The sequence below is a fragment of the Oncorhynchus masou genome, chromosome 29 (assembly GCF_036934945.1).
Source record: "Oncorhynchus masou masou isolate Uvic2021 chromosome 29, UVic_Omas_1.1, whole genome shotgun sequence".
Taxonomy (NCBI): domain Eukaryota; kingdom Metazoa; phylum Chordata; class Actinopteri; order Salmoniformes; family Salmonidae; genus Oncorhynchus; species Oncorhynchus masou.
In genome coordinates this window covers 69,050,613-69,074,140 of record NC_088240.1, presented here as the reverse complement: position 1 = coordinate 69,074,140, position 23,528 = coordinate 69,050,613, and the positions used below count along the sequence as shown (strand labels likewise).

At 45.0% G+C, this 23,528-nt stretch overlaps 1 protein-coding gene across 1 annotated transcript; it reads left to right on the top strand.

Annotated features, from left to right (window-relative positions):
• Positions 1-1,320: 1,320 nt before the first annotated feature.
• On the top strand, positions 1,321-21,611 carry LOC135520401 (R-spondin-3-like). The gene is made up of 6 exons (XM_064945948.1): positions 1,321-2,145; positions 9,241-9,432; positions 9,802-9,945; positions 10,230-10,376; positions 10,685-10,870; positions 19,921-21,611. The coding sequence occupies exons 1-6, from the start codon at positions 2,052-2,054 to the stop codon at positions 20,157-20,159; spliced, it is 1,002 nt and encodes a 333-aa protein (XP_064802020.1). The 5' UTR covers positions 1,321-2,051; the 3' UTR covers positions 20,160-21,611.
• The last annotated feature ends 1,917 nt before the right edge of the window (positions 21,612-23,528 follow it).

Here is a 23,528-nt window from a genome sequence, read left to right as displayed (position 1 = left end):
CATTTCAAATGTCATATTATAGCTATATACAGTGTTATAATGAACATAGTTCAATTACAAAAGGGTAAATAATTACATATCACTCTCTCTCCCTATATCATCCCTCCCATCGCTGGTGTTGTTGTTGGGATAGAACATACAAGTACATTATTTTGTGTTAGTGTGACCATCCTCACACAGAATGGAAGTGGATCTCTCAAGGTTTTCCTAAACAACGCTGCCCTCAAAACCTGTTCCGTTTATATGAATCACTACAGACAGACGCTTTTATGGCACTGACTCCCTCTAGAGGTGATGGGACAAACTGCTTCTCTCCTCTCATGGTATGGCAATGAGCATGTCTATTGCCTACCTACATATGTTCAGTTAAGCTCCCCTTGCTAGATGCCTTCTTTAACAAGAACACCATACAATAACAAATAGGTTAAAGAAAAATGATGCCATTGTCCAAAGTGCTTTGTTGCATAAACATGCGCGCTCCGTACTGCAAACCCAACTGGTTACGGCGTGTAATGACAGCATATATATGCAATACAGAGATTCCTTTAGAGAGGGTCCCATGCCGAGTCCCTCGAGCAGCTCACTGATCGTCTTCTCGTATTTTATCTCTAAAGTGCACAAATTCATAAACAAACTCAAGAGCCATAATTGCCGTGGAGAATTACGTCAGTCTAACATGGAATAGATTCAGTAGCTTCAAAAGACGCGAGTTAAGGAGGAGCCTGGCTTTGGGTTAATTGTATACCACACTTTACTCGACAGGCCCCCTCAAACCAGATTAGGCTATACTAGGAAATATCTCTCTATCCCTCCCACTCACTCTCACTCTCTCTGTGAGAGTTACGCGACCGCAGGTCCCATCGGAGGTTCCGCTCGCTGCACACTAGACCAAGCTCGCGTGTTATATACAAGAAGAGAATGGGAGACTTGTCTCTTGAAGTCTCAAGTGATTGTACATCAAAAACGACACAAAATAAACAGCACGTCATGCAATAAGGCTTTCTAGCACAAGTGCACTTCTTTTTTGTGTTCTTGATGATTGCAATTAGTGCCGTCTACAAACAATTAAAACGTTTAAAGTGTGTTTCTCTGTAGCCAGAAATAACAGTAATTAAACGTAATAAAAGTGTATCATAAAATCGAAATTAAAAGGACTATTTGGCCATAAACAGTGAATATCTGAAATTCCATAGAAATACTACGTGCGTAAAACAGCGCAATTTCCCAAAGACACATTATCAACACCATGCCAAGTAAAAGGCTTCTCAACCGAGGGGTCAAACTCGAAGGAAATCTAACGTGGGGGTGCTTGCCCTCTAGATAAACTTTCGAGCGTGTAGAGGGAGACCGCAGAGGGCTGAAGTCATAAGAGAGCGAGTTGGAGTGGGGGAATGAGTATTGCACGCAAAACTGAAAAGAGTTGAAACTGCGCAGATTATTTTTGCTTTAACTGTCGAACAACGAGAAGTGCGCGACAATTAAATTGGTTCTCACCTCGTCGAATCTTGGTACTTTATTACAGTTAGGTGCTGCTGCCAGTGACGCGCGCGGCTCCCAGTTTTTGTCTACTCTGTTAGATGATGGGGATGACGCGATGACCTCCTACACGCAGGGCACAATAAAGTAGCCCTCACACCTGGACGTGCGGCGAACTTCGAGAGAGTATCAGTGGAGGATACAGGAAGACAACTGAAACTGTATCAATATGCCAGCCTCGATTATATGATCTACGCTTTCTTTCTTTGAGTATCTTATTTTTCCCGCGGTGGATGATAATCTAACGGTTTGGTTGTGGGAATATGCTCACTACGGATACCTGATTTGGTCTCGCTTTGTGGCACACATGAGGATTCTATCAAGGATGTTACTGTCTAAACGGCCCAGGTGTCATTGGGCCATCGTAAATCAGACATCACTCTCTGCGCAGTGCAGGGGATTCTGCTCTTTCCAGGAATAAGACAACACATTCCCTCTCAAAAAAGTGGAATCAAAGCTGCACTTTTCTGGAGGACATTGACATTGGCTATACAAGTCATCATCTCCGGGTTACTATGCAATTACAACTGATCTCCTTTGTTTTGATCTTGCACTGCATGGAATACACTGATAGTCAGCAGCACCCCTCTAGGCATCGGCAACATAAACGTGAGTAAAGAGCGCCCGCGCATGCAGTGAGTTGCTCGCGCGCTCCTGGTCTCTGTTCCATTGAACCCTACTGTAGTGTTGTAGTACCTATCATACCATATGACATACATCTTTTCATGTAGATGTATAAATAACATAACAATATGAGTACTGTATTAAGGTTACCCGATATGATTTGAACATCTCATACTTGGCAATGACATTTACAATGAAAGATCATAGCATGGCTTTGGGAAATATGCCTAATTGGGGAGGAATGCTTTTTGGTTGAGGTGGAGATGTAATAACATAGTTCTGTGGTTCAATCTCTATTACAACATATGAAACTTCCCATAAATGAATGTGTCAAAACGATGTTGATAGGCTGGGTAGCTTATCATTTATAATATGATACCGTTGTTTAAGTACAACCCGCATTTAGTTATAATCAAAGGCAACTCGACCAATCTAAAAATGTGTTGTTTTCAGATCAATAAACTTTCATTTTAATCACTAGGCAACATGCCTCTGTGGAACTCACTACATTGTGTCTACAAAAGCAATATGCGTACTTTACTCTCTGCAGCGGCCAATTTTACGCACATTTCGTCCTCAACCACACCGCAGTCAATCATTGGACTGCATGGCGTTCAACATTACATGAACCTCGGGTTTGTCATTTTTTACTGATGAAATTCAACCAGTCACTGTTCCCTGACAGTTTTCTTAGAAGTGTATTCCACAAAGCTCCATACGCAGTGCGCGCTGCATCCCCTAGTTCCCATCGCTCTCTAGCGGTCAGTGGCAGAGCACTTTTTACGCGGCATGTCTGCCGACAAAGTATGTTATAACTTTCTGATCTAAATGATTCATTACATAGAAAGTTCGTCTGACGTGTATTATATTTGCATTTCACTGATGTTATGGAATGTCTGCAGTGCTTATGCTTCATTGACAAACTCCGTGCAACACTGAGTAGAAGCTTTGAGCATGTGGCAGCGCGTGCCATCTAACCGCTGTTAGAGGACGCTGATACAGTTATCTTCTTGATTGTAATACATGTAGAATATAAGATTGTGCATCTAATGTGAAAATACATGAAAGCCTGGCCATGTTCATCTTTAAAGGGCGTTCTGTGTAGAATTGCCAAAGCTGTAACACTTTTTTGTTTACCATAACTGTGACTTTCTGTGGTGATAATTTTTTGTGGTGTTGAAAAAATGGAAGAGGGAACTCATATGTTCATATTTAGTTGGCAATTCAGAATACAACAATTTTTCAGTTAGAAATTCAGAGGGGTTAGTATCTTGTATGAAATTATTTACAGTATTTCAAAGCTCTGAAGCAAAACTATCATCATATCCAAAACACAACAAAGAAGCTCAGGTAAATCAGTAGACACTTTACTTATTTTTTGTTTTGCTTCCTAGATGTTCAGAGTATCAGCAACATTGACCATGGCAGGGTTCTCCAACCCCAGTTCTGTGTGTTAGTGCTGGGCTGGAACAAAAGCCAGCACTTCCAGTAGTTCTCCAGGACCAGAGTTGGAGAACTCTGCATGAAGGTATCCGTTCAGCATCTTTCTTTAAGCCTAATAGATATCATGTTCTGTGTCAAGTAACTCCACAGGTCTCACCCTGTATCTTGTCAGTAGTACCATGGAGCTTGCTTTATTATTCTCTCTCTGCACTATATTGAAGTTCCAGATGAGCTTCCAGATGTGCTCTTCTGCCTTAGTAGAATGGTTGAGTATTGCATGCATCACCTGTTGCCAGGTGGATTGTTATCTGGAAAGGTAGGCTGGTAACAAACAATAGCAGTGTTTTGGGGTGCGTCCCATACGCATTGCCTGGAGAAGTGTTTAACGTCTTAAGAACCACTTCTTCAACTTGATATATCATCTTCTTATCTAAACCCTACATGCCTGTGTAGAAATTGTGGGTCCACATTGGTTTGTGGGTGCATTCCAGATAGACAAACTGTGGGCCTCCCCTCGTGCATCGCAGCCTACTTAGCTGGTGCTAATTGAAGGAGGCCAACCTGACATATGACTAACTGTGATAGTCAGACAGAGAGAGCAGGGTGAATGAGCTCTCAGTCAGGGACCTGACCATGCAGTCAACTGGCCAAAAACAGTCCACTTCCTTCTGCCCTTGATGTATCCACAAATGAGAGATATGAATGCCTGCGAGAAAACACAAGATAGCATAATGATTTCTAGAATAGAGGCCAGAATGATTTCTATGTGGTCTAGAATATAGATGCCAGATGATTTCTGTGTGTTCTAGAATAGAGGCCGGAATGATTTCAAGTGGGTCTAAAATAGACACTAGGTGTGAATAACAGATTGGATTCCTAATAAAGGGAAAGAAGGACAGATAATGAAATTAAAGGAGGGGGAGATGTGCAGAGGTTCAACACTACACTGTCTGATTAAGAAAACATTAGGCAAACATATTTTTTTAGGTCTGTGCCCTATGACTTGCATGTTTGCCTTCATCATTCTGCTGTTAGCCGTTTTGTTTATATCTACACATGATGCTCAAAATAATCATGGTTGTTTTCATCTTGTGGTCATGATTTTAACTTTACAAGTGGTTCAAGCAGTTCAGGCAATTGAAACCTCACAGTACAGACCTCACAGTACAGACTTCACAGTACAGACCTCACAGGACAGACCTCACAGTACAGACCTCACAGGACAGACCTCACAGTACAGACTTCACAGTACAGACCTCACAGGACAGACCTCACAGGACAGACCTCACAGGACAGACCTCACAGGACAGACCTCACAGGACAGACCTCACAGTACAGACTTCACAGTACAGACCTCACAGGACAGACCTCACAGGACAGACCTCACAGGACAGACCTCACAGGACAGACCTCACAGTACAGACCTCACAGGACAGACCTCACAGGACAGACCTCACAGTACAGACTTCACAGTACAGACCTCACAGGACAGACCTCACAGGACAGACCTCACAGTACAGACCTCACAGGACAGACCTCACAGGACAGACCTCACAGGACAGACCTCACAGGACAGACCTCACAGTACAGACTTCACAGTACAGACCTCACAGGACAGACCTCACAGGACAGACCTCATGCAAGAACAATTTTGTTGTGGGTATGCAAGCCGCCTAATTGATGTTGGGCAATTCCATGGTAACAGAATTACGCTGAGACTCAGATTTCTTACTTTAAGATGTATACCAAACAAAAAACATTGATTTCAAAGTTTAACAAACTATATACACAAGGACTACTTTTAACAATTTCCACTGACAATGTTACAAAAACCCATTTCCAGGAAGAACATTGCATCTGCACAGATTTTCCAGAAAATGTAGATTTAAAAAAATGTCCTATGTAAATTGTTCAAAGAAGTCATTATGCATAGAGTTCTATCGTTTGTTAAACTTTGAAATCAATGGTTTTTGTTTGTCATTCATTTTAAAGTGAAAAATCAGAGTCTTAGCATAATTCTGTTACCATGGGATTGCCCTGTTGTGTCAGTGCGAGCTACTGTAGGCAAGGGCAGGCAAAATTCCTCTGTGTTAAGGGTTCTGTGAATTAGGGGGCCTTGGCAGGAACACATGTGGGCAAATGGACAGCAGTTGTAAAGATTGCTAAAATATTTCAAACACAATCTCTGTGATCTTTTGCAATCTGGCAGCTAACCCTGAAGTGAAGGAGGGAGAAAAGGCCAACAACTCACCCACGGCCCGATATGCCAGAGAACTAGGAGGATAAAACCCCTACTGCACACACTGATATGCTCCTTGCGTAGCTCTGCAGTGGTGAATACTGAGACTAGCTCTTACCATGTGTCGCAATCCCAGAAGTTGCCCCTGAGATGTTCCCCCTAAGAACTGATATAGGATCTGCGTACATTCCCCAAACCCTTACCTTAACCATCAAGGGACATCTACTAAATGAGCTCAAAATATCTGACTCAGTGAGGTGCTCCCTGTCATTGCATCAGGTACCATGCATGCCATTCTCTGGCCAATAACCCAGCTCTTGAGTGGACAGATGTATTGCATTTTTTACCATTGTAGCATAGAAAAGAACTGCACCATTTCCTCTCTGCCCCATGGAAACATTTGTAGAATTGCTGAAAATCCCATTAACTTTAAAGCTGCAAATATTTCTCTCCGCGGCCAAGAGGGACACTAAAATGTTTTGCGTGTGAAGTGGGGGGCTTAGGCCCCCCCAAAACCTGCACACATTAAAGTCATTAGCCTTATGAACATAGAAACTTGGTTGCAGTTTCTATGCTACAATGGTAAAAAATGTAATACATCTGCCCACTGGGCACAGAAGTCATTTCAAAGTCTCGTTCTGATTTACATTTGCTTGAGTTGCCAGCTAACATGATTTCAACGTGAAATCAACCACAACAACAAAAATCACCACATAGTTGGATTTCGGTAAACATGTGTGTAAAATAAAGCCAAAATTCACTTGCGTTGGTAACATTTTGCAATCAATTTTCCACATTAATTCAAAGTCATCACATTCAATTTGACGTGGTAACAATGTTGATTCAACTAGTTTTTGCCCAGTGGGTGGTAATCAGAATGTGTGTCAAGTTATATGGCTGTCATTTGATTAATGTTTGAAGTGACATTTTATGATTACCTTCAAAAAAGCTATTATTTCACGACCCTAAAAGGGTATTGTTTACCTTGATTTTAAATAAATCATGTACATTTGTTTGGCCCGCGGCCCACCACTCAGATTATATTTTGTCCCACCAATCCCAAAAGTTTGAGCACTCCTGGTTTAAATTAACCCAGAGCCACCTGCTAGTACCCTTTTCACATCGTGCCAACCCAAACCATAATGTGCTGGCTCAGATATGATCTTTTCATATGTCCTTTCCTGCATAGTTCCAGCAACTAAGGAACAGTAGATGCATAACCAGGCACAATACAGCTCAGTTCAGCTTGGATCAGTAGTGTGAAATAGCAATATATATCCTCAGTCAGGTACTCACTTGCAGTTCCTGCTGGTAGTCCTAGTACATACCCAACCTCTTCTCCTCTCAACCAGTCTGTCCTCATCTCCACCGTCCTCTGAGGTCAAGCTCTGTAATTCAACAAGAGTTGAGAGTTAAGCCATTTGACATCCTGCCCTACAAATCAGTCACACATAGCTTAAATCAGCAGCGGCAGTCAGGACGCATGAGGTTTCACTTGTGCCCAGTCCAAGATGACAGTTTGTGGTAATGGAGCCTCTGCTCAGTTCCTCATTTGTCTGTAGACATACTGTGATGTCTCACATACTGTGATGACACTATCCCTATTTCAAAGACACTGTCCTACTCTGGGCATTTTATAGCCTCCTTATTATAGTGGAGACTGGACACATTTATGCAGGACTTTAACCTGGAGACCAACTCCAAAGTCTGAGTGATAACACTTTCCTGTGAACATTTTGTGTACATAAAATGTTAATCATCTCAACCTGAGCAGGTGCCAACCTCCACACCAACCAACAGAGAAATTGGATGTTATTCACATTCTGGCAGGGCTTTTTTCTGAGCCTATGGAAATATCTCTGACACAAGGCTTGCTATCTGAGTAGGATGTATAGGCCTACAGACAGGCAGTTTTGCAATCCCTTTCTAATCCTACCATCAGTCATAATGAAAGCTCAGCCTTTCCCTGTTTCTAACACAGTCGACCCTGTGAACTATGTGGGTCGACAGATTGGCGTATCTTCAACACGAAGCATAATGAAGATGAATTTGAGACATGTTGCAAAGTTATCAGTGCCAGTGCCGATTACTCATCTTACTCATTTGGCTGTGTTCGCAGTATCATGGCCAGACAGTCAGCTGGAGGTCTGTTTGAATATTGATAATGTTGCCAAATTGTTTCGTCCTTTTAGTCATAGTACAACGAATAAACTGTACTCCTTCTGTGTAGAGAGCGAGAATAAGAAGTGCGCAGCTTCTGGCATTGCGTGCGAACCTTGGTATGCTTGACGTCTCATTTGATTATTTTTCCCTCCAAGAGAGTCCACAGGCCTGCTTGTTGCCTGTCATGTTTAGTATTGAGTTGTTCTATGGTCATTGTTCCCAGGAAAATCTGTAAATCTGTAGCATTTTGTCACCATCCAAACGCTTTGTTGGCTATTTGGTATCCTCGTTGCGGTAGTTGGTTAGAAGTCATAGACTACAAACAGTTCATATAGTCTGAAGAGCTATACTTGTTTAAATGTAAGCAGTAGTCCCTCTTTATTTAATTGGCATAGATAGAGAGAGAGAGAGAGAGAGAGAGAGAGAGAGAGAGGGGGGGGGGGAAGGGGGCATAGTTGATTTGTGATATGTTGACGTGTGATGTCTTGAGTTGCAGTGTTGGTTAACACCTTCATCTGTCTCACAGCCACAGTGATATACTACAACTATAACTTGGATTGGCAATGTGGATTCTTTTAAAAACGTAGGATATCTCCATTTCCACATTAGTTCTATTGAATGTAAATGATAGTGTAACAACATGTTGAGGGATGTTCCTCTGTTCCACCGTGGTTGGTTGGTTTAGTGTGGCTGGGTGATGATGCACCTTTTGCATATTGTTAAAGTCAGATACAGTACCATGTCAGTTTAGGGACGATCATCACGTAGGAGTGACGTCACCTGACATAAGACAATGCCTTTTGCAATGATCATGTCGTTGTCTCAATTACTTTAGTTAAATACACTTATGTTATTATAAAGCACTCTGGTCTCTGCTTAATCAGTGCTTCTCATCTTTGGGTAGCAGCACCCTGTGAGGGTACCTGCCAACCTGGCCTGTACACAGGGTACTTGGAAAGGACCCATATGCCAAATGATCAGTTGTACAGGAGGAGTGGGGTACTTCAGGCAGATCCAAATGTGATTGGGGGGTACAGTATCCCAAAAAGTTTGAGAAACCCTGTGCCAACTGATTGTATGGTTGCTTCCCAAATGGCAACCTATTCCTATAGTGTACTACTTCTGCAGTGCACTATGAAGTCAATGTTGTGCCATTTGAGACACATACAAAGTAAAATGTCTAAACTGACTTTTGTCCTTCTGTGCCACATCATCTCCCTCCGTCTTACCTGCAGAGAACCCAGGGGTGAGCTCAGGGTGCCAGGGAGGCTGTCTGACCTGCTCTGATTACAATGGCTGTCTGTCCTGTAAGCCCCGCCTCTTTATCTTCCTGGAGAGAAATGGGATGAGGCAGATGGGGGTGTGTCTGCCCTCCTGCCCCAGTGGTTTCTACGGCACCCGCTCACCAGACAGAAACACATGCACAAGTAAGTTGCTTGGCTATTACCAAAGACGTAACCTACCTCTACGACAGTTTACATAGACAGATTAAGCCTAGTCCTAGACTAAAAAGCTATTTCAACTGAGAATCTCCATGCTTTTTAGTCCAGGACTAGGCTTAATCTGTGTTTTAGTGTATGTATTAAGTCTATTTGGTATCACTGCATGCCAGTCACTCCAAATGCATGATCTTCTATTATTTTGTACACTAAAATCTCATAAAGGGATGTGCATCTATGTGCAGCCAATTGTCCTGTTTTAGAGTGCTGCTCATTCTAACATACTGCATGTTCAACAAATCACTTCAAGAGCAACATAATCTTGCAGGCTGTTGACTGACTGACTGGGTGTTTCAGAGTGCAGGCCGGAGTGTGATTCTTGCTTCAATAAGAACCTTTGCATGCGGTGCAGAGCGGGGTTCTATCTCCACCTGGGCAAGTGTCAGGAGAGCTGCCCAGAGAGCCTGGTCTGCAGCGACACACAAAGGGAATGTGTTCCCAGTGAGTAGAATATTAGACTGTTATGTTATTGTCAAGTTCTGATGGTGTTGGTGTTAGACACGTTACAAAGAGAGGGCTAGTGTAGTGTATTACCGTTACATAGTTGTTTCTATGTCTCAATCACATGATGTAAACTGTGGAGTTAAAATAGCATATCGTATTGCATTTGGTTTTCTTAGAATGGAAGAATGAGGTTAAATGTAATTGTAAAGGTCTTTGTTGTGTGTATTGATGTGATTTGATTCCAGTGCAGGTGTAATATTATGTATGTGTTGGTGTTTCAGAGTGTCCTGCGGACTGTGATGCCTGTCTGATCAATGACACATGTACGAGGTGCAGACCAGGCCTGTACCTGCTGCTGGGGAAGTGTCACCACGTCTGTCCAGACGAGTTTGAACCAAACGACAAACTCATGGAGTGTTCCCTTCAAGGTGAGCTCCAGAACAAGGAGGAGAGAGTGTTTACCAGTGGAGGCTGGTGGGGAAATCTGAGGATGGGCTCATTGGGCCAGAATGGAAAGGTATGGAACACATCAAACACATGGTGTGTTTAGTATCCAGCCAAAACAATAAGCCCAACCTCCGATTTAAAGTGGCACTAGCCTCCACTGGTGTTAACTTCATGTGCTTTACAGTGTCTTTGCCCTTCTTTATGTGAATTTTGGTTGTGAATATCTTTGGTCTATGCCTCTTGTAACATACAGTGTGTGTCTCCTCCTCTGTCTTAATCATTTGTGCAGTGCACTGCGCGGTGGGTGAGTGGGGGGAGTGGAGCCCCTGCTCCCGGTCAGGGAAAACCTGTGGATTTAAATGGGGTGAGGAGACAAGGACCCGGGAAGTTGTCCAGTTACCTTCCGCCTACGGAAAACCCTGTCCCCCCATCTGGGAAAAGAAAGAGTGTGTCCTCAAGAGGAGGCGATGTCCAGGTAAATACTAGAAGAACTATACGGGGATCATCAGTAGTAGGACAGGTCACTATCTCCATTGTTAGTACAGTTGTAGGCTAGAGTTCCAGAACCAACTTTGTCTCTACACTATAATCTGAAATGACTGGTCAGTCATCTGCCACTCCTCTCCTCTCCTTAAGAGACCTGAATTGTTGACTTTAAGAATATGCATTGTGGTTAGTGGATAATGGTGAAACGCCTGTGTGTTGTTGCTCTAACGCTTCGAATCCAGACTTTACTGATTATAAAAATATGTCAAAACACTCAATTTTTCCTCATAAACATTGATCTGATGATTTCTAATGAATTACCAAAAATATGTTTTCAACCGAAGCCAAACAGAAAGAGTGTTTGTAAGAAGGAGTTTGGGGTCATAAAAACATATTTGCTTGTTGCTTATTATATTTGTATGTGGTTTGTTTGTCATTGGTGGCTGAGGGGAGACTGATCCTTCAGCCGGCCCTGACTGTAGTGTTAAGGGTCAGACAACAGGCCCTCAGCCCTCGAGCCCCCCAGGCCCCCAGCTCCCCAGGCCACCAGGGCCTCTAGGCAGCCTTACTTACAGCACAAACACAACCCCTCAGTAGCGATTCAGCAGAAAAGTTTACTGTGAAGCAGAAACACACAGACTCCTCAAACATCCTCCCTTGGGGAGCCATGAGGCGACGGGCGGAATCAGCATTAGTTTAGACTAATAACAGCAGCTGCCAACACACACACAGATCTGAATACACACGCACATCAACTTGTCCCTTTAAAAACCATAGGCGGTCATTTGTAAAGGGTCCTGGTTGGGTTGAATCTGTCATTTAGGCTGTGAAATGTGGCCTCTGCTCCTCCCCCAGTCTGTCGTCTTTCTCTCTTTCTCCCCTTTTTCTCCACACTGCTGATACTCTCTTTTGCACACCCCAAAAAAACACACCACCCCTCCTTCCTCCTGAATGGGGCTCCTGTTCCCCTGTCCCGTGGTGGAGTGGGGGTCTTAGTGTGGAGTCGGTGCTGTGCTGATCGGCCTGAGCAGGGTGGAGGCAAGCCAGAGCTGTGGGTGGGTAGGTGTGTGGGTGGGTGCCGGTTACACACTGTAGGCCGAGGCCTGGTTATCACACACACACACACACACACACACACACACACGGTTATCGACCTTGCCCCTGCGTGTGATTACCCAGCTGCTTCCCCCGGGTCGGCCGGCCGGCTCCTGGAACATCCAGTGAGCAGAGCTAATTATCTGCTCTGGCGCGTCCCCTCCGCTCCGTGTTTACGTTCCGCATACGCCACGGGGTCACTGGTCCGACCTCCGCCAGCTCGCTCTAATCCCCACCAGCCCCTCAGACACTGATACATCCTCCTCCCTCTATCCCTTCACCCCTCCATCTTCCCTCCATCACTCCCCAAGGGCCTCTGTCCATCCCCAGACCAGGTTTATTTGTTATTTCTCCGGCCAAGTTTTGTCTTTCTCTAGAAAGAGCTCTCACTCTTTTTCTCTCTCTTCTTTTCTCCCTGTCTCTTTTCTCCCCCTTTTCTCTTCCCTGTCTCTTTTCTCTCCCTGTCTCATTTCTCCCCCTTTTCTCTCCCTGTCTCTTTTCTCTAACTGTCTCTTTTCTCTCCCTGTCTCATTTCTCCCCCTTTTCTCTCCCTGTCTCTTTTCTCTCCCTGTCTCTTTTCTCTCCCTGTCTCTTTTATCTCCCTGTCTCTGTTCTCTCCCTGTCTCATTCCTCCCCCTTTTCTCTCCCTGTCTCCTTTCTGCCCCTTTTCTCTCCATGTCTCTTTTCTCCCCCTATTCTCTCCCTGTCTCTTTTCTTCCCCTTTTCTCTCCCTGTCTCATTTCTCTCTCTGTCTCTTTTCTCTCCCTGTCTCTTTTCTTCCCCTTTTCTCTCCCTGTCTCTTTTCTCTCCCTGTCTCTTTTCTCTCCCTTTTCTCTCCCTGTCTCTTTTCTCCCCCTTTTCTCCCCCTGTCTATTTTCTGCCCCTTTTCTCTCCATGTCTCTTTTCTCCCCCTATTCTCTCCCTGTCTCTTTTCTCCCCCTTTTCTCTCCATGTCTCTTTTCTCCCCCTTTTCTCCCCCTGTCTATTTTCTGCCCCTTTTCTCTCCATGTCTCTTTTCTCCCCCTATTCTCTCCCTGTCTCTTTTCTTCCCCTTTTCTCTCCCTGTCTATTTTCTGCCCCTTTTCTCCCCCTGTCTATTTTCTGCCCCTTTTCTCTCCATGTCTCTTTTCTCCCCCTATTCTCTCCCTGTCTCTTTTCTCCCCCTATTCTCTCCCTGTCTCTTTTCTTCCCCTTTTCTCTCCCTGTCTATTTTCTCCCCCTATTCTCCCCCTGTCTATTTTCTGCCCCTTTTCTCTCCATGTCTCTTTTCTCCCCCTATTCTCTCCCTGTCTCTTTTCTCCCCCTTTTCTCTCCATGTCTCTTTTCTCCCCCTTTTCTCCCCCTGTCTATTTTCTGCCCCTTTTCTCTCCATGTCTCTTTTCTCCCCCTTTTCTCTCCCTGTCTCTTTTCTCTTCATGTCTCTTTTCTCCCCCTATTCTCTCCCTGTCTCTTTTCTCCCCCTATTCTCTCCCTGTCTATTTTCTCCCCCTATTCTCCCCCTGTCTATTTTCTGCCCCTTTTCTCTCCATGTCTCTTTTCTCCCCCTATTCTCTCCCTGTCTCTTTTCTCCCCCTTTTCTCTCCATGTCTCTTTTCTCCCCCTTTTCTCCCCCTGTCTATTTTCTGCCCCTTTTCTCTCCCTGTCTCTTTTCTCTCCATGTCTCTTTTCTCCCCCTATTCTCTCCCTGTCTCTTTTCTCTCCCTTTTCTCTCCCTGTCTCTTTTCTCTCCATGTCTCTTTTCTCCCCCTATTCTCTCCCTGTCTCTTTTCTCCCCCTATTCTCTCCCTGTCTCTTTTCTCCCCCTTTTCTCTCCATGTCTCTTTTCTCCCCCTTTTCTCTCCCTGTCTCTTTTCTCTCCCTTTTCTCTCCCTGTCTCTTTCCTCTCCCTGTCTCTTTCCTCTCCCTGTCTCTTTTCTCTCCCTTTTCTCTCCCTGTCTCTTTCCTCTCCCTGTCTCTTTTCTCTCCCTGTCTCTTTTCTCCCCGTCTCCCTTGCCGTCTCCCTCCAGCTCTTCCTAATGGCTGTTGTTTTCTAACTTCTTCTCTTTTGGCTCTCTCCATCAGTCTTTTCTGTTTTTAAACAGAACGTTGTAACCTCCATGTCACCCCCAGTCCTCCCCCTCCTTGTGAATCAGAGAGCAGGAACTCTCAATATGAATCAAGGAGGTTTTACGCTCCTTATCCACAAAAATGACAACAGGAGCTGGACTTTAAACAGGTCCAGTACTTAGAGAAATATGGAATGTCACAGAATGAGTCACAGGGCAAGAACCCTCACTTTCACTCTTCCTCTTTAACACAACTCTGATTTGGTCGTTTCATCTCTAGTAAGCTCTGTTGAGCTACAGTAGCCAGAGGTGTCATGTCTTTTCAGTGTACAGTGTCCTCCTCCCCCCCCTTCAACATGCTTGGTTGTCGTAAATGTTAACATACATGTCCTCGCCTGCCTGCCTGCTGTCTCCTTTGTGTTAACAACTGTGGCTAATTTGTCCTCCAAACCACCGTTCCCCTATCTATCTAACCCAGCTAGAAGGTAGACCCCTCCCGTCCCCCAGCGAGTGGGAGCTGGACAGGCGTCCCGTAGCCTTCAAAGCTCCGGGCATTTCTCCTGTGGGACAGCCCAGAGCCTTTAATCCCAGCCTGGCTCCCACCAAAAGCCCCCTGGACGACAGTGTGCCTGCCATGGAGGATGTTGCCCCCTCTGCGTCATTAGACTAATTATGCTCCTGCACATCCCCTCTCTGACAGCGGGCCAAACTGTTTCCCCGCATGCACGCACAGGCACCCTAACACACAAACGGTCTGCACACCAGTGAGCACTGAGCAGCATGATGTCTAGTACTTTGTGCAACAAATGCACTGTAGGGATATCAGTGTAATTGCACTGCATAGGAGTGTGTGTTGGAGGGTGATCCCGAGAAACAATTTCAGCTGTTTTCTTACACTCACTGCTCTCTCTTTCACTTTCTCTCTCTATATCTCCCCTTTTCACCCCAACTCTATGATAAAAATGGTAAATAATCAATGCCAGATGACAGTTCAATGAAAGTATCAATTCAGCTGAGATGTCTAGCTAGGGCTAAGCAACGTGAAAGCCAAGCACTTGCATAAACTCTTGTGAAGTTGCAACACTTTTGAAAGCTGTCCTTAGTTACAGTAATCTTATAATCCAGCTCTGTTGATATTACTTTTATAGTCATTTTTCACAGTTCTATTTTACAGTTTATATCAACCACATGCCTGAACCTGATCATACTTTACGTGGACACACGTCACATCAAAATGTTTGTTTTATAATAGCTGCACCCCCCCCCCCCTCCACACACACACACACCCACACAAACCATCCCAAAAAAACACTGCCAGTCATCCACTGTAGTGTAGCGGTAATGACCATGCTGGTAAGAATGTGCTAAATCTTTGTTGAAAGTGTTTTAATTCAAGTGTCTCCTTCGGGTCCACTGCATCGCTGGACAGTTTATAGAATTCATAGACACAGTTCAGACAGACAAAAGCCTTCTCTGATAAACATACCCAGTAATCACCTCAACACGAGCCCAGATGAAGTTGTGCCTTGGGTTTTAGGAAACCCAGAGATTATAACTAAGCCGCTTATCTTTAAATGGTTATGACAAACAAAACAATGTGTGTAGAGGGGACTTCCTGTGTTGAAAGAGCCAGAGGTGGGGTGGGATGGGGGGGCGGAGTCAGATTCAGAATGCTGCTCATCTCTTTCTCTCTCTCTCTATCGCTCTCATTCTCTCTCTATCACTCTCTCTCTCATTCTCTCCCTCATTCTCTCTCCCTCATTCTCTCTCTATCACTCTCTCTCTCATTCTCTCTCTCTCATTCTCTCTCCCTCATTCTCTCTCCCTCATTCTCTCTCTATCACTCTCTCTCTCATTCTCTCTCCCTCATTCTCTCTCTATCACTCTCTCTCTCATTCTCTCTCCCTCATTCTCTCTCTATCACTCTCTCTCTCATTCTCTCTCCCTCATTCTCTCTCTATCACTCTCTCTCTCATTCTCTCTCCCTCATTCTCTCTCTATCACTCTCTCTCTCATTCTCTCTCCCTCATTCTCTCTCTATCACTCTCTCTCTCATTCTCTCTCCCTCATTCTCTCTCTATCACTCTCTCTCTCATTCTCTCTCCCTCATTCTCTCTCTATCACTCTCTCTCTCATTCTCTCTCCCTCATTCTCTCTCTATCATTCTCTCTCTCATTCTCTATCATTCTCTCATTCTCTTTTTCTCTCTATCATTCTCTCTCTATCACTCTCTCTCATTCTCTCTCTATCATTCTCTCTCTCTCTCATTCTCTCTCTCTCTCGTTCTCTCTCTCTCATTCTCTCTCTCTCGTTCTCTTTTTCTTTCTATCATTCTCTCTCTGTGTGTCTCTCTCTCTCGGTGTCTCTCACGCTATCTCCCTGTCTCTCTCTCTATGTGTCTCTCTTTCTCTCTCTCTATATATATATATATACATATATCCCTGTCTCTCTCTCTTTGTGTGTCTCTCTATATCTCCCTGTCTCTCTCTCTCTCCCTCTATAAATATATATATATATATACATATATCCCTGTCTCTCTCTCTTTATAAATATATATATATACATATATCCCTGTCTCTCTATCTCCCCGTCTCTCTCTCTCTATCCCCTTGTCTCTCTCTATCTCCCCGTCTTTCTCTGAGTGATTCTCTCTATCTTCCTGTCTCTCTGAGTGTCTCTCTCTGTCTCCCTGTCTATCTCATTGTCTCCCTCTGTGTGTCTCTCTCTATCTTCCTGTCTCTCTGAGACTCTCTGTCTCCCTCTCTCTCTGTCTCCCAGTCTCTCTGTGTGACTCTCTCTCCATGTCTCTCTCTGTGTGCCTCTCTCTCTATCTTCCTGTCTCTCAGAGTGTCTCTCTCTGTCTCCCTGTCTCTCTGTCTCTCTCTATCGCCCTGTCTCTCTGAGTGTCTCTCTCTCTGTCTCCCTGTCTCTCTGTGTGTCTCTCTCACTATCTCCCTGTCTCTTTCTGTCTCTCTCCATCTCCCTCTCTCTTTATCTCCCTGTGTGTCTCTATCTCCCTGTCTCTCTGGGTGTCTCTCTCTGTCTCCCTGTCTCTCTCTCTATCTCCCTGTCGCTCTGTGTGTCTCTCTCTCTATCTCCATCTCTCTGAGTGTCTCTCTCTGTCTCCCTGTCTCTCTCTTTCTCCTTGTCTCTCTCTCTATCTCCCTGTCTCTCTGTGTGTGTCTCTCTGTCTCCCCCTCTCTCTCTCTGTCTCCATCATTATTTTTCTCTCTATCATTCTCTTGCTCTCTCTCGCTGTGTCTCTGTTCCAGTCTCTCCCTCTCTCTCACTATCTAATTATCTCACTCTCTCTTGCTCTCACTTTCTCTCTATCCCCCTCTACACCCCCACACATTGTTTGGACCCTACACTCCTGCTGCAAGAGCAACCCACCAAAGCCCTTTCAATAATGCCTCTTTCACACTGCACTATACACACACACACACACACACACACCATACAAACACACACATATGCCATAAACACACACTGGACACACACACCCTACAATCTTCCTGGCCTTGTGGGATGTATGGGGGCCTCTCCTCCTCTCCTGCCCTGAGCTCAGATAGTTCAGATACAGATTACAGCTGGGGAGAGCTAGCACCAGTGCCAGCACCAGTTTTGTCTCACCTTTGAGGCTGGTGTGCTTTCATTATTCCTGCCGACCAGAGCCAGGGAAGACTAAACAGAGTTGTATGGTAGGGCCCTATATCGCACTGGCTGGACCCCAGGAATGTGTGGGTCAGCATTGGGCTGGCGTGCGCTGCGAGCCCTTCTCTGCCTGGTCAGGATGGAGCGGAGCTCAGAGCATGGCTGGGCTGATTAATGGACACAGGCTGAAGGGGGGCCAGGGGGAGAGAGGGGCTCCGTGCCTACCTCAGCAGTTTCGCAATCCTGCTGCTTTTCATTTCGTCTCTCTCTCTCTCTCTCTCTCTCTCTCTCTCTCTCTCTCTCTCTCTCTCTCTCTCTCTCTCTCTCTCTCTCTCTCTCTCTCTCTCTCTCTGGGGGTGTTTTATATTAATGATGTGGGGCTTTTCAGCTTTCAGTGGTAACCTCTACAACATTCCATGAAATTGATTTGTTTATGAAATGGCGAAAGAGCAGATCAACTGAGCAGATAAACTATTTAAAGGCATTCTATTTTTGACAAAGCCTTTCAGTTGAGAATTGCAACAGCTGAAATAAACCTTGCTCACTGGGTGTGGCCACTGTCTGTGATGCAAGGCTGACCTCTAGTGGTGAATAGGGGGAACATGTTTGTACTGTGCCATACATTTACATTTTACATTTACATTTAAGTCATTTAGCAGACGCTCTTATCCAGAGCGACTTACAAATTGGTGAATTCACCTTCTGACATCAGTGGAACAGCCACTTTACAATAGTGCATCTAAATCATTTAAGGGGGGGTGAGAAGGATTACTTTATCCTATCCTAGGTATTCCTTGAAGAGGTGGGGTTTCAGGTGTTTCCGGAAGGTGGTGATTGACTCCGCTGTCCTGGCGTCGTGAGGGAGTTTGTTCCACCATTGGGGGCCAGAGCAGCGAACAGTTTTGACTGGGCTGAGCGGGAACTGTACTTCCTCAGTGGTAGGGAGGCGAGCAGGCCAGAGGTGGATGAACGCAGTGCCCTTGTTTGGGTGTAGGGCCTGATCAGAGCCTGGAGGTACTGCGGTGCCGTTCCCCTCACAGCTCCGTAGGCAAGCACCATGGTCTTGTAGCGGATGCGAGCTTCAACTGGAAGCCAGTGGAGAGAGCGGAGGAGCGGGGTGACGTGAGAGAACTTGGGAAGGTTGAACACCAGACGGGCTGCGGCGTTCTGGATGAGTTGTAGGGGTTTAATGGCACAGGCAGGGAGCCCAGCCAACAGCGAGTTGCAGTAATCCAGACGGGAGATGACAAGTGCCTGGATTAGGACCTGCGCCGCTTCCTGTGTGAGGCAGGGTCGTACTCTGCGGATGTTGTAGAGCATAAACCTACAGGAACGGGCCACCGCCTTGATGTTAGTTGAGAACGACAGGGTGTTGTCCAGGATCACGCCAAGGTTCTTAGCGCTCTGGGAGGAGGACACAATGGAGTTGTCAACCGTGATGGCGAGATCATGGAACGGGCAGTCCTTCCCCGGGAGGAAGAGCAGCTCCGTCTTGCCGAGGTTCAGCTTGAGGTGGTGATCCGTCATCCACACTGATATGTCTGCCAGACATGCAGAGATGCGATTCGCCACCTGGTCATCAGAAGGGGGAAAGGAGAAGATTAATTGTGTGTCGTCTGCATAGCAATGATAGGAGAGACCATGTGAGGTTATGACAGAGCCAAGTGACTTGGTGTATAGCGAGAATAGGAGAGGGCCTAGAACAGAGCCCTGGGGGACACCAGTGGTGAGAGCTCGTGGCGAGGAGACAGATTCTCGCCACGCCACCTGGTAGGAGCGACCTGTCAGGTAGGACGCAATCCAAGCGTGGGCCGCGCCGGAGATGCCCAACTCGGAGAGGGTGGAGAGGAGGATCTGATGGTTCACAGTATCGAAGGCAGCCGATAGGTCTAGAAGGATGAGAGCAGAGGAGAGGGAGTTAGCTTTACAGAGTTACTCCCTGGACAGCCATCATCACACCCATGCTCTCTTCATATTCATCTTATTCTGTATATCCTCATCTGAAAGTGCAGCTCCTGCCATGACCCTCAACCAGCTCTCTGTGTAAAGTCATGTACATCACTTTATCAGAGTTTAATCTACAACAGAAATCATTATAAAGAGACTTTAAAATTGATACATTGGACAGGCTGTGTATAGAAACAGAATTGTTTTCTTTCCTTGGTAAAATCAAAAGGCACCTTTTAACCAGATGCCTGCAGTTGACTAACAAGTGTTTTCTGTTCAATGTTTTTTCCATCTCTAGGGCAAGGCAAGGGGAGGAAGGGTGAGCGGCGGGGCGAAAGGAGAAACCGTGACAACCGCCGGGACAAGGACAGCCAGGGGGAAGACCGGCGGGAGAGGAAGAAGGACAGAGAGAGGGAGAGGGGGGAGGCAGGTGACCGGGAGGACTCTGAGAACAGGAACAAGACAGAGCAAAGACGCCGGAGAGGCCAAAACAGAGACCCTGTTGTCTCACCTGAGGGAGGAGGTCCTACACAGTAACAGAGCCTGGAGGAGCCCTCTCACTCCACCCCCTCTTTGTCCCCCTCGCCCCCTCAACTCCTTGCTGAAGGGGTGCTGCTGCTACCTGTATTATTTAAATATATACTGTATATGCACAAGAGAGATGGGGTCACTCGATTGGGCCACTACAGACTCTAAGGACTTCTCCCCTACATACCTACCTATCTGCCCCCCTCCACCACACACCACTGAGAGGCCGCCTCCCCCTTCCCGTCCTGTCCTCTAGTTTCACCATACCAGAGAGACCCAAGAATGCCGTTGATTGGACGGGAATGAACAAAACTGCTCTTGTGATTGGATGGGACTGTACAGAGAGGAGAGGAGTGAGACATTGAAATGTGACAGTATGGGGATGATGATGTGTTTGTCATTGGGAGTCGGGACAATGTAAATGCTTGAATCGGTTATTTAAAAGGCTCCCGCCCAGTTAAAAACAAACTTTGCGTCTTGGTTTCAATGTAGGTTTAATTTGTGACATTATGTAGAATTGTTGTTGTTGTTGTCTTTATGTTTTTGTTTGTTGTTTTTTGCTAAGTAAATTATCATGGGATGTCAGTAACAAAAAGACAGACAGTCAGATGTGGTTACTGCATTCAGATGTATAGTAAACATGAGACAAACTGACTGAATTGATTTTGTGAAAGAATGAGGACGGACCCCAGTGTTTTCCACCCAACTTATTATTGGTCACGTTTGTTCAGAAGCGTCCTGGACAAAGTGCTAGTTTGCAAGTCTGTGTAAGCAGGATCTGTGCTTTCACTAAAGCCACCTGAGCAGAAATCAAAAGCATCTGTATGTCAAATAAACTATAATGGGTTTGTACTTGTCTTTGTTTTTCATTTGTTATCTTTGGGTAATTCTATGCCTGAAAATAGTTTTGGTATCTCAGATTGTTCTGGCAACTGTCACATGAAACCTTAATTCATGGGGAGGATGTTTGACATGAAACCTTAATTCATGGGGAGGATGTTTGACATGAAACCTTAATTCATGGGAAGGATGTTTGACATGCTTTTTCAAGTTGTATCACAAACCATTTGGGGGAAAATCATGATAAAAGTGGACAATTTCTAAAATGTATATATATATTTCAGAAACAAGACACTCCATATTTTAGAGCACTCGATAAGGAGTATAATGACACCACAATGTTGTCTTTATCATGTACAGTTCATGGATTATCTTACAGGGGACATCTATAGGTCTAAAAAGGACGAATTGGCCACTCTCATCCCACAAAAATAGTTTGTGGTACAAATCTAAAAAACATATCAAACATCCTTACTCCCATATGAAGTTTCTATGTGAAAATAGCTAGAACATTCAGAGATAACCTAAATATTTTTGGGACAGGCTAGTATGGAATCGCGCCTTTATTATTTGTTAACTACATCAATAAACACTCTCTGGAGACCTGCCTTTCTAATTTCAGATTGACTGTGTTTGCTTCGTTTTTGCAAATCTTTTGAAGATATATCCATCCTAAACACAGTTGTTTGTAAGTTTATATAGGCCTTCACATAAATTGCATTAAATAGATGGTCATAGATAGTCAAAGAACTGTCAGTGACATGCTGAATCAAATCCACTACAACCTTACTTACCCGTATTCATGACTCCAATTCCATTACATTACATTGAGCCATTAGTATGTCCCGTTTAGCCTTGTGAGGGGAATGGCCCAACGCTGGCCAAATGCGCTGTCTAAATGCAAATACACTTTCGGTAACATTTGGAATTTAACTTTCATATAATCGAGAAATATTCTATTATATCCAAAAGATACACTTACTGTACGCAGTTTAGGACAGTTGCACCCAGTTGTATTTTGAGAAATACATGCGATCCAGTCGGAAATGTGGAATGGAATAGACCAATAGAATGGACCAATAGAAATGAGAGCGCAAGATGAGAGGAAGTGTGCTATCTGAGTGGTGTGTGAAAACATCCAGGTGCAACTTTGCAAAACTGCTCACAGTAAGTATATCTTTTTTAATTTAATAAGAATACAATTGAAAGAATCTTTCTCGCTTACATGAAAGTGAAGTTCCAAAGGTTTATAAAACCGTATTGCTAGAAGGATTAATAACGTTTCTTAACACAAAAAAACGAGTGTTGGGATTGTAGTCGTTGATCCAGCTGTTGTCCATATATTCAATTGAGAACTCAAGGGCTGAGTACACTAACTAAATATGAATAATTAAGTAACTGGTTCCACGGCCTTTTTTTTTTGGTTTACTCAACTTTTCATTTTTAGTTTTCCAACATGAAGGAAAGGTAGGCAAAAATTCAGTGGGTCTTAAAATGTGTTTGCTCAATTTTGTCTCATATGTTAATTAGACTAGAAAAGTATTATTTTACCAACAGAAAAAGGCTGTAGAAACACACACAGTCCTTTTAACATCCAATGTTTTCAACATACATATTTGACACCTGATTACATTATGCAAGGGTGCTGGAGCCTGGCAGGGCTGGAATGGTGCCTGGCAGGGCTGGAATGGTGCCTGGCAGGGCTGGAATGGTGCCTGGCAGGGCTGGAATGGTGCCTGGCAGGGCTGGAATGTTGGGTTCTGAATGGGGCGATCTGAAAGGTTGTACCCTAGCCAGCCTGAATGTTCAAGGGGCTTGCAGCCAGAGAGTAGGCGACTACAACAATTGTTAGTAGCTACTATCTTGTCTCATCGCTACAACTCTCCGATACACAACCCTACCAAGCTTAACACAGCGCGCATCCAACCCAGAAGCCAGCCGCACCATGCACCTGGCAATCTTGGTTAGCGTGCACTGCACCCAGCCCACCACAGGAGTTGCTGGTGTGCGATGAGACAAGGATATCCCTACTGGCCAAACCCTCCCTAACAACGCTATGCCAATTGTGCATCGCCCCACGGACCTCCCGGTCGCGGATGGTTACGACAGAGCCTGGGCGCAAACCCAGAGTCTCTGGTGGCACAGCTGGCGCTGCACTACAGTGCCCTTAACCACTGCGCCACCCGGGAGGCCTGGAATGTCATAAATTGACATTGTCTTCCCGGGATTGTTCCTCATCCAGGCATCACACGCGGTGTTGATGTGCATCTTTAGTGGCCCGTAGACAGACCTGTCTAAGGGTTGAACCCGACAAAAGCAATGAGGTGGGAATTACAGCATCACTGGACAGAAGAGACTTGTGGTTTTGTCCAAAAGGAGTGAACAGGGCTTTTCCTTTGAGCACTTCGTATGCTCAATGAAATGTTTCAGGAAGTCAACAAAATGCACATATTTCATCCACCAAGCGGGATTTGCCAATCCTTTGCTGCCAGATGGCCCGTTGATCAGGAATTGATTGAAGAAGTTGACACGGGGAAT

Excerpts from the sequence above, each read along its gene's own strand:
- LOC135520401 (XM_064945948.1), top strand. The coding sequence starts at position 2,052 with ATGCAATTACAACTGATCTCCTTTGTTTTGATCTTGCACTGCATGGAA. Across the intron at positions 9,433-9,801 it reads AGACAGAAACACATGCACAA|AGTGCAGGCCGGAGTGTGAT; the intron begins GTAAGTTGCTTG and ends TGGGTGTTTCAG. Across the intron at positions 9,946-10,229 it reads ACAAAGGGAATGTGTTCCCA|AGTGTCCTGCGGACTGTGAT; the intron begins GTGAGTAGAATA and ends TTGGTGTTTCAG.